The sequence below is a fragment of the Glossina fuscipes genome, unplaced genomic scaffold (assembly GCF_014805625.2).
Source record: "Glossina fuscipes isolate IAEA_lab_2018 unplaced genomic scaffold, Yale_Gfus_2 0, whole genome shotgun sequence".
Classification (NCBI taxonomy): domain Eukaryota; kingdom Metazoa; phylum Arthropoda; class Insecta; order Diptera; family Glossinidae; genus Glossina; species Glossina fuscipes.
In genome coordinates this window covers 9,054,672-9,066,765 of record NW_023998414.1, presented here as the reverse complement: position 1 = coordinate 9,066,765, position 12,094 = coordinate 9,054,672, and the positions used below count along the sequence as shown (strand labels likewise).

The 12,094-nt window shown below is 30.9% G+C and overlaps 1 protein-coding gene across 3 annotated transcripts in view; it reads right to left on the bottom strand.

Moving 5' to 3' along the window:
• LOC119636086 (dipeptidyl aminopeptidase-like protein 6) overlaps positions 1-12,094 on the bottom strand; it is a 249,463-nt gene that overhangs the window by 181,994 nt on the left and 55,375 nt on the right. For 2 of the 3 annotated variants that reach the window (XM_038031207.1, XM_038031226.1), the window contains exon 1: positions 11,260-11,524. The exons of the other annotated variant lie outside the window; for it this stretch is intronic. In XM_038031207.1, coding sequence (XP_037887135.1) covers positions 11,260-11,370 — 111 coding nt within the window. In that variant the 5' untranslated portion in view covers positions 11,371-11,524. Of the gene's footprint in view, positions 1-11,259; positions 11,525-12,094 lie in introns of those variants that run through there. 3 annotated transcript variants of the gene reach the window in all.

The window sequence follows — 12,094 nt, the reverse complement described above, 5'->3', positions numbered from 1 at the left end:
AATAAAAATCCCCAATTTTTTTTACGTTTATATATATATAAAATTTTTTTTTTTTTTGATTTATTTTTGGGAAAAAGGAATGAGAAAAAAGAAGTAAAAAAAAAAGAATAAAAATATTATTTTTTTATATTCGTATGCAGAGCGTGTTAGTTGACTTTCAAATAGAATTGCTTGTGAAAGCAAAATTGAAATGAAAAATTTGAAGAAAAACGCTAATCTTTTTATATTTAACAAAATTTATATATATATATATATATATATTTATATATTTATACATATATGTAAGTAAAGCATACGTAAAAAGAATGCAGGGATTATTGTTTATCTATTTAAAAAAAAGCACGTGCACGTGCATTTGTAAAAAGGATGATAGCTAAAGCATATTAATTGTAATTACTAGTGAGTTAATAAACATTTTTAAAACATTTTATTTATCATTTCATCAAAAGTTTTTATTTCATTTTAAATACATATGTATGCATAATAAAAAACGAAAAAAAAATTAAAAAAATTATCTTTTAATGCTTGAATATTTTAAAACAATACGAACGCTTTTACATGCTCTAGATGAGAAGAAAATGAAAGCGAATCTACTTAACGCAATACTATGATTTTGCTCGACCGTCACTACTGTACTTTATCTATATTGTGTTGTTTTTCTTCTTGTTTTTTTTTTTTTTTTTTTTTTGTTTAAGCTTTTATTCTATGATTTACTTCTATTTAGATAATGAATGATACGCTTGTCAACCAATATTGTGTGAAAACATGATAAATGATAAACGCTTTCCATAGAAAACTGTATTATTGTTATTGTTGTGGCGGAGAGTTCAAAACCAAAGTTTGTTTCGTTTTTTTAATTCAATCTTCAGTTATATCTCATGATTTTCTTCCATTTTAATAGATGTTCAAATGTTGTCTCTTATCCAAATCCAGCTGAAATGATATAAGTGAAAGTAAGACAGGTCCGCTCAACCGCTATTTTAAGAAAGACGAATGAAGGCGTTGTTGCCATCTCAGAAAGCATGCCCCTCGTTTCGTGCCGACGGTTATCAAATATTTTCGCGTATTATTTTTTTTTTTTTTTTTTTTTTTGTTTTCTTTATATTTGTCTAAGGAACAAATTTTATCCCAGCAATATACAAAAAGTTGATTATAATACAAGGATAGTTTAGAACATATATACGAATGCGAGGAGAAACGGAGATGAAATCTTAGCTTACGTTGAAGCTAATTGCATTTATTTGCATGACGCAGCAAATAGCATTTTAAACGTCATGCATAAATTGATGGCAAATTTATTTAAGAATCATAAGCTTGTTAATCGAGTAATCGAAACAATTTGTGTACAAAATTTTTAGATAAGGTTGAGAAAGACTTTCTCTATTAAGAATAAACTGCAAACGTCATCTTACGACAGAACTGTGCGATTGCAATGACAAAAATGCTAGGGACTACTATGCCAACAAAAGATGGCATCGAACGTTGCTGTAACCGAACATGGAGTCTCGTCAGAGTAATAATTAAATAAAACGGTGATAAATAAAATCATGTAGCAAAGCGCAAAGTATCTGAATTCAAATTTTCTATTTCAATATTGGTGATTCTGTGAATGCATGTTAGTGAAATATGAGCCCCGAAGAATAAAATTCAATTTACAATCAATTTGCAATGCTTCGCTTATTAAATTGTTTAAGGATTATCTGCACATCTGCTGCTGTGCATCACACACAAAACGAAAATATTATATAAGTAAATTTCCAGTCTTCCATTGTTAGCATAAAAATTTAATAAAAATTGACAGCTTTGGTTCCATAACCAGTTTAAAATTTTATAGATAAACTTACTAGTTGTGCTAAAGGAATTATTCGTAAAAGCCATGCGCCATTGATTTCCCAAATGTAATGAAACTATATAAGCAGAGATATGACATATATATTTGACTTAAAGCGAAACCGCCATTTCAAGTCAGTACATTAAAATAGAGCAACGTTGTACATATGGACTCAAGATACACATAGTTTTACCAGTTTTTAAGTCTTATATCTGTTAGGTAGGGCTTGAAGGGAGCATTCCATATGTACTTTTCGAGTTTCACACTAGCATCCGCTACAAAATCCAAGTTACAGTTTCTTGTTCTTGTCAGACTATAATGTCAGTTTACAGATTTGTCTTTGACGATCAATTAAGCATACCTAAGCCTGAACATGAGTCTTTGGGCCTGCGAGCGATTAAAAGAACAGGCAACGAAGCCAACGTATGGATTGATGTACGGATTCAGATCGCTTTATAATCATAGACTAATAGTTTAGAGGATTTCTGTCTGATACGTAGTTCTAGATGCTACAAAACGAAACACAGGTCTAGTATACCGACTTTCAAAAGAGAAAAAACAAATAAATATGATATGCAATTTAGGCACGCAAGGCCGACGGCCCGATATTTACATCAGTTCAAATACACCAAAAATTAAACATTATTTTCATGCAAATGCATAATTTTCATGAAAGCCCTGACAGTACTCACACGTCAACATATTTAAGTTATCCATAACTTAATTTACTTAACAAAGATTTTATTATTTTCCAGTTGCTTCCGTCATACAAACCATAAATTACGCTTTATCGTTATAGAAGGGTTTGCTTCCATGAGAGCATGGTGTAGTCTCAAAAATAGATCTATGTGATCCAAATTCCATATGGCCCAATTATTAACTGGCTTTAGTCCATTAGAACCGTTTTATGGGCTAGAACCCAAAAAGCACGCCTACCAAATTTGGTAACTTTGTTTACTAATATTTCATTAACGACTCACAAAAATTGCTTTTTAGATGAAGACTTGTGGCAAAAGTGATTCGACATGTTCGTCTTTGAACCCAAAAACGTTAGTGTATCGGATTTCATCAAACTACCCTGCAACTTGCGACCTGTAACTTCACGGCAAGCGTACACGTACAGACGGACAGACAGATTAAAATGGATTCAGGAAAATGATTGTGAAACGATTGATATAATATAACGTGGGTCTATCTCAACTCCTGCTCGATGTTACAACGGTCCGCACAAACTTAGTATACTCTCTCTACAAGTGGTGGAGAGTACGAAAACTATGAACCATCCACACTTGCTTACTATATAGAAGCGCATGAATTCTTTCATCCTTCTATTTCTATATCTTATTAATCTTTTTTATGTTCAGCTGGTAGCGTATGAGTGACATCAAAATAGTTCATGTCGTACATCAAAAAATTTTACTATCAAAGAAATTATTATGGATTTTTCTTAGTACCACGTGGCGTATGCAATTATTTTAATTTCAAATAAAATTTCAACATCATATAAGTGAATGCTACGCAGACAGACCTCAGATTCTTGAATTTTTTATAATAAATTATAAGAAATTAATTAAAGAAATAAAAAATTCAAAATATTTTTCTCATAATTTATGATCAATAACCGATATAACTAATAGATAAAAAAAAAGCATATCTGCCCATGTCACCTAAAAATGTACAGTTAGACGGGCGCCAATAACAGCAGAAAGCGGTTTTAATTTTCGTTTCGAGATGTTGAGGGAAAAACTTTCTCTTTCTACTAATAGCAATGTCTGGGGATTTCAATAAGATTCTTATTCAAATATCAAAGATGTGAAGGAACCGGGTTTATCAACTTTTTGTGGTAAAACAAGATATTTAAAGTTACAACAGATCCCAACCCACGCCCTTGACCCGGTAGACACGGTGAACTCTCTAACTTAGATTATGCAAATACCAGAACCATTCGCAGTCTAAGTGATCTTCAAATTGCCTTTCTTTACTAATCAGGCGCTACATAAACACAATTTTTACGACCATTGAATAATAAATTTACTTCTCACAAGAGAAACAGAGAAAAATGCATAAAAATTTATGAATAAATATTTTCTCTAACACTTTTTAACTACGTTACGCGAGCTGCTTTTTACGTGTAATACGAACACGATTACAACATTTCTGTGGCCTTACACGAACGCATCGTATAGGAATAAGTGTTGTACGAAGTTTTATTGTATATGTAGGGATCTGGAATAGCTTGTTAGTGAAGACGAAAAGTCGATTTTTCAAGGAGCATATTTAGAGTAAAGATATCTTGCGAAATATTGAAGGGGAGCCATTAGGTTCGGAGAAACCATTGTTATGTATGCTGCGGGACGGATATAGCTCAGCGTACAACAGTTTTATCACGAATGGTACAATACGCCAAAATGCAGTTATTTGAATTATATAAATATAAAAAGAGTAAGAAGTAGCAAAAGAAGAAGAATAAAATTTCTGATTAAATGCAAAGCAGTCATGCATTTATTTAAGGAGAATTCTTAGACTTGACTATTTAATTGACCACAAGGGAAAATGTCCTTGATATGATTCGAGATTTCTTCCGAAAATAGAATTAATTTCTTAAAGTTTTTACGCATATTTCGCGAAAATAAGAATTTCCTCTTACTTCGCACTTAATTCAACGAGATAACTAATGTCTGTTTGCTTTTAATATAATCATTGCAATTTTATTCAGTCTTAGATAATGTTTTGAAAAATTTCATTTCATTTTTAATACTTCTTATGCTCTCTATTAACATTTCGCAGATATACACTGAATGTTATAGACAATTAATTTCACGGAATTTTCGATATGCAAACATGCGAAAAGAGAGCGTGAAATAAACGGTAAATGGCAGGGAAAAAAAAACCAAAGCCTCGTCTTACGCAGTTAGTTGAGATCAAATTAAAGTTTTTTTTTTTTTTTTTTTTTATAAATGTAATATATAATGTATGTAATATAGTTGTTCATTGTAATCACAAAAAACTGTATCGGAAGTGATATAAAACTTAAGAAGCTTAGAGGGGAAATATTTTGTTTTAAGAAATTTTATATCACTTTTTCAACTTGCGACTGATGAGCTATTGCACTGGACTAAAGTCTTATTCATAATTATAAAATTATGCATAAAATCAATCATTTACTTAAGCTACGAAGCTTTTAAAAAAAAGTTCTATTCATTTTGCTTCAGATGTACTTTAACGAAAATACGAAAATATATTAATTATGAGGGTATGAGTTGCATTTATAATGGCGCTGACGAAAGTTGATAAGTGAAAGTGAACAATCGATTATTTATTATTTTTCTGAAGAAACTTTCATTATTATGCAACACCCAGTAAGACTTAAGATAAGCAGATCTCTTATGACACTGATCTAAGTTTGTCTACTGTTTGTACATATATTTTTGTGGGCAACTTGCAAATTGTAATTTTTGACATACTTTAATCAGATATGGCATATCAAAGTGATTCGGTCCAAGAACAAACCCCATTGAAAATGGCTCGAATAGGATCACTTTTTCGGTCAATTGTCATAAAACAAGTGCTTTAGAAAAACTATTACACGAATAATTTTATTACGCGATGTAGTGTCACTATATTAAGCGAATGGGTAATGGTGGGCCGTGGCCCATTGTAGCATTTTTACTTGCTTTTTTTATTTTTTTAAGTTTTCCAGCTGAGTTTATTATTCGTTTTGTAACTACAAAGCTCCTGAGAGCCAAACCCGTAAGCAGCATTATACAAAGCGAGAGTACTTTCAAAATTAAACTATAATGCAGTGATTAAACTCATAAACCTATCATATTTGCTTAAAGAAACTAACACCACTACCAACAGCTCTAACATTTCCCGAAAGATTGTTCTAACAATGAAAGCAACGTATAAAGAATGACTTTTCAAAGAACGCTATGAAGGAAATAAATATTTAGGGGGAGATCTGAGAACAATCGACGATATGAGATTTGTGAGCATTCCAGTCAAAAGAGATGACAAACCGAAGACTAATCGAAAGCCATTGCCAGTCGTACTTTAATACATAGATATGTATATATATATCTTTACGATCACGGGAGGAAATCTCAGGGTTTTACATGCGAAAGGATAAAAGCAACATACTCCCATCCTTTGGCTATGAGTCTAAAATTATTTTATCGTCCTTGTATAGGGTACGGCCTGTATCATCAGCAAACTACACAAAGCCCGAGTACGGTCATAAATAGACGTTTATACTTTGTCATCAGATGGCTTGAATTTTTCGTAAATAAATTATTTGAACGGATTGTCATTGCAATTATGCATTTAAAGCCTTTGCTTCGATCCTCTTTAGTTCTACTATATATATGTATATTTTTATGTAGAGTACATATATTAAAAACAACAAATGTATGTCAATCTATTAACATATAATCCAAATTCAACGTGAAGCGAAAGTTTAGTGTAAAACTTTTCTTCTTTTGCTTAAAAGCAAGTGAACATTTTCGAAGGCAAACATGAGTTAAAGAAACTCTGATGAAGCCAAAAAAAAAAAAAAAAAAAAAAAAAATGTATATTGAATTTCAGCACGTAGAGCTTAAGATAAAAAAGTGAAATAATTTGAATTACATATCAGTGTCGAATTACAAAGATTGCTTCACAAATGTTTTTCAACACTCGAGAGATTCTGCAGTATTTCTTTTTCAAAGCGCAAAAAAAAGAAAAAAAAAAATTAAAAAATGTTTAAAGAAGCCACGTTCAGTTTAAGGCGAACCTTGATAACTCAATATGAAAACATGGTAAGAAATTTACAGAAAAATATTTATATGAAGCTGTAAACTCGTATGAACCATAACTCATACCTTGACTACTTTTTAAGATTTTTAAGTAAACTACATGAACTTTTCAAATTTAATAAGTGAAATGAAATCATATTACGTAAGAAGAAAGTTCTTATTAAAATTTTGATAACTTTGCAAATTTTATTAGGCGAATGTAGGTTAAGACCGGCCATCCGAAAGACCAACGATTGTATATCACCTCAAAAAGTCCTTGTAGAGTTGTGTAAAATACCTGAAGTATTTAGTTCGCAATAATTGCTCTGCATATATATATATATATATATACACCCGTATAAATATATATGTACAACATGTCACTCAATAAGTTCGTGGGATAATACTAAAATGTCGCGAATTTTAACGAATCCATAAGATTTTTAGACAAAGTAAAGCAAAATTGCGTGACATTCCGACAATAACAGTTACAAATTGCATTTGTATTAATGAGCCTACAATGAATAAAATCGAAATTTCGTCTGTAGCGAATGGCATATAGAAGTCATACCACTATTAACGAGTCCCTGTGATTTTTGCATAGCATTAATATTTAAACGGATCCTACAGACTGTCCGATTGTCTTCCTTAATGTGTGCGTGTGTATGTACAAAACTCTGTCTGTACGTATATGTACATAAATCACATAGCTCCTTACTCATTACGGACTGGGCTAAGGTGGGCTAACTTTACATTATCCCTTGCATACAGTTATATCATATCAAGTTTAAAAATCCAATTAAAAGCTATAAATTAAAATTAAAATATTTTTTTTTTTCTTTTGTTCAGTCTTTGCTTTTATAAGCATGTTCATGAACAGATCGACAATACTTAACATTCATTAAATAATAAATATTTTATGTCAAATTTTTTTATCTCGATTACGGGAAAAGCAAGTAATCCAATAACAAGCGCCAGATGAATGGATAACAAATAATCAACCGGACCAATTCTTTAAATCGTTAGAAAAGGTTTAAAAAAAGCAGTGCACTATCGTTGCCCGTTTTGTCGAAAATTAATCAGCGCTTAACAGATACCTATTGAAAAAGTATCCATGAATGTATCGAATAATAGCAAATTGGTCCACTTCGAAGTGCACTACTAAAGCGTTGATATCGTTCATCTAGAAGATGATAACGTGAAAATCAAAATGTTCGCAACATTTTCATGCGTGCACAAAAACATTTGCTTTTAGTGGTGCTCCTAACGAAGGCAAAGCAAAAAAAAAAAAAAAAAATCTTATAATCGTAAAAACCTGATACGATTTCTCTATAATCAAAAGAAAATAAATTTTTTAACTTTTCCGACAAGATGTCATAACTTTTGATTATCTTTATAAAACAACTGTACACATGACAACATACACAGGCACACACAGCATAACGGATTTTATATAAGTAAAATTCTCTCTTTAAAGAGAATCAATAAAACAAATATGTTTTCGATTGAGTTGCTACATTTTTAAGGTATGTATGTATATGTGTATGTGTGCATGTAGCGGAAGCGGTTGGATGCGGTTCTGAGGGTTTCAACAAATTACAAACATATTTTATGGTTTTAGTTTATTGTTACTGGACGCTTGTCGAACAAGTTGTTAGTTTTAATTTGTCTCTCAAGACCCCAAGGCAAACGGAAAAGAAGTAGAAGACGAAAGTTTTCATGTGAAAAGTGACAAAAAGGTATTTTGCAACATACAATAAGTATCAATGAAATGGAATGAGAATAATATTGCTCATAAAGAAAAATACACGCACAAGCGCACACATACAGATGTATACATATATGTTCTCCCTTTAGACCATACACTATATGTTAGCTTGAGAGGAAGAAGACAAGTTGCTATGAAAATTTCATGATTGCAGTAAATTCCATACAACTGCAATCGGTTAGTAATTGTTTTTTGATGTCTTCTTCTTCTTTGACAATGTGCTGCTTCTTTATATCGAAGGCCGTCTTAATTTCAATTGTAATGATTTCCTCCAAAAAAAAAAAAAAAAAAAAAAAAAATTTTTTAATATAATTAAAAGACTTTTTTCTATTATTCAATAATAATTATCTCTTGTACAGAAAAAGGAACGCTTCGGAATGTTTCTTTCAAGTTCTAACATTTATTCATTTATATATTTATTTATTTATTAATTATTTTCCATTACTTTGGTATGGCATTTCTTGTGTAACATTATGAGTAGAGTGTCTACATGTCGTAAAGATTTATTCTCTTTTCTATTGAATACGTTAAGCTTTAAACAGTGTCAGAACATGTGTCTTAGCAAAAATTTACAAATTTTGTATGAAAAAAATAAAACCGTTATTGATTTGTACTTAAAGAGATTTGCATAGAATTTTACTAGAAATTGATGAGACAACATATGACAAATGTTTGAATTTCGCTTCTAAACTAAATAATAAATCTATCAAATCAATCTTATCTAAAGTATCAATAGAGAACGTATTAAAGTGCACCAGACTTTCGGTGTAAGAGCGGAGGAAACATGCAAGTAAAGGCGATATTATACCCACCACCGACATCTTTAACTAAACTCTTCTAATACGATATTAACTCTTCTTCTTCTTCTTCTTTGTAATAAGCAAAACATAAGCTTTACAGAATTGTGAAGATTCGGTAATCTAAAAAATAATGCGCCTTCGATTCGATTTCTACTCTACCTATGCAATAAGAATCGAGACTGACTAAAGCCCGCTCGTTCGTGCATTTCTAAACAGTTAGAATTTAAATTGACTTGCATACGTCCGTCACTCCGTTTAGATGTTCACTATCGCTTTCATGAGAGCTATAGAAACTGAACGCTGCTTTACATATCGCGTGTTAGTAATGGATATATGTACCTTTTGACTCTTAACGAGTAGCTTGCGAAAACTATCGCGGTTAGCAACTTCAAGGTTTCGACTCATTTTCATACATCTTCTGATTTTGTGAGCTGCTAATGCGCTACATATGTATGACTGCATCTATACGCTGCAATCAAGAGACGTTTCCAGTCCATGTTAAAGATTACTTCTTGGGTTGATTTTCCAATGAACGAAGGAACGGACGTGTACGAATTTTCATAGTTTTCAAGATTAAAATTTCCACAAATCACTTTCTAACTGTTTCCCAGCCTGCAGTTCATTTATACGCGTATTATATGTACCTTCGTTCAAGATTCCAGATAAGATACAGAAAAACGGCATTGGTTGCCCCATAAATAAAAAAAAGTGGCTAAAATATTAACAAGCTCAATACTTTTTTACTAACAAACTTAACAAAACATTCTATCTAAGATATCGTCGTTTGTTTACATATATCGATTTGTTATCAGTATTAAGCACACGTGTAACGACTTAGGGACACTTTCGCTATAAAACTAAGCAATATTTTGGATTTAATATTGGTGGTGGTGGGTGCCCAAGATTCGTCGTAATGCGAATTTAACATTTTTGATATTTTCTTATCCAATATGCACTAATCCCTCGACTTACACGATATTTGTGCTTTACATTGCTCGACATATGTGCGATTTTTCTATGTAAACGTAAACCACTTCACTTGTCTTGACACTCACGAGCATTGAAAATAATGACTCATATATTGATAACAAGTGTCTTTGAAACGATTTGTTTAAATAAATTTAATTTTTTCTTACTTCTGTCCTCATATCTCTTATCGAAGAATATAGTGATTGGAAATTTCATTTTTCCGAATAAATCTTTATGATTATTTAATAAATGGATAAAAAGTTCAGAGTGAGCGAGAGAGAGGGGGAGGATAATTTACCCCAGATAATATTCATTTATAAAATGTTGAATATTTTTATCTCAGCCTTAGATTTTGTGCAATCACAAGCTGGAGAAACAGAAGTGTTGAAGCAGCCGCAACCGACGCGTTATATCGATGGATTCGGGCCACTGCGTTTAAACACTTAAATAATTCAATTTTCTCGCACGTAGCAGCAATGCTGCGAAGAGATTATATCTGCGTTCAAGGTGCAAGCTGCAAGGTTACCTGTGCAGCTATCATATGCAAAATTTGTGTTTTTTTTTTAAAGAATGAAAATTGATGCAGAAGACCACATTTTGAATAAAAGTTTTATTATTAATACTTTCATTATTTTCATAGGAATCCTTGAGGTTTCCGTGTGCCATTTGACTGTTCAGTTCGGACATGATATTCTATTCAGTATGAATGCCTTCAATTTTGAATATCTTTCAAAAAGCATATCGATCGTGTAAGTCAAGACTATATAACTACATATATATTATATATGAGTATATGTGTACCTGTGAAGTTATGTACATACATATACATATATTTTAATTTTTGTCTAATGTGTCGAACATATTGATTGAAGCATGCTGTTTAGGCAAGACTTTGAAAGATTAATTTTCTATATATATACAGAATTTTATTAAAAGATTTTTCTAAGACTTTTGCTAAAAAAATTTTTTTTTTTTGAAGTAAGCGTTTTGTAAAATTATTAAGTATAATATAAAAGATGTAATTTGAATAAAAATTATTGCACTACAAAACAAAAAGTAATAATCGTGAAAGTTAAAGTTAAAAGCCAAGAAAGAATGAAAGCCTGCTTTAATACTTACCCCTATGCGACCTAATAATAAAGCATCCATTTCACCCCCATTGGCGGCCATCGGCACTGTAGTTATAACAGATACTGTAGGCTCTTGCTGTACACTCAGATCAACCGACATTTTCGTAATGAATTTTTGAGCTTTTTTTAATAGAAATATTTATTTTTCCCGTTACTTTCTTTTGTGTTCGTTTTTTTGAAAAAAAAAAAACAAAAACTTATTTTCCTTTTTCAAATTTGTGGTTTTCTTGCGCTTCCTTTAAATTCGTTTTCTTCTTTTTTTTGTTTTTTTTTTTTTTTTTGTTTTCGGGTTGCCGTATAAAAATATATAATTGTTTTATAAAACGTTTTTTTGGTTTTGTTTTTTTTTTTTTTTTTTTTTTTTTATTATGTTTCCATTGTCATAAGAATTGGGTTTTATAAATGTTAAGAATTTTTGGATTTGTTGGGTTGCATTTTATTTATTTATTTTCTTTTTTTTTTTTCTTTTGTACGGTTAAAAAAATGTCTCAAGATATGTTTTATTGTTTCCCGTTGCGTAAGGTGTTTTTCAAGAGTATTTTTGTTTATTTATTTATTTTTTTATTTATTTTTTTTTTTTTTTTTTACTTTTTAAATAAAAGAAAGTTTGTTATCTACGAGATTTTTATCAATTATTTAACAGTTTAGAAAATATTACTCCTAAAATTATGGAGAAAGCTTTAATTAAATGCACACGTCCATGTATTGGAAGTAGAGGGTATTTCGCTTCGTTTTTTACGGGACAGAGGGGGTAGGTGGTAATGTGGGATGCTAAATAAAGCTATGACTTCTTCATTTGAATGCATTGGCTAAGTTACCACATT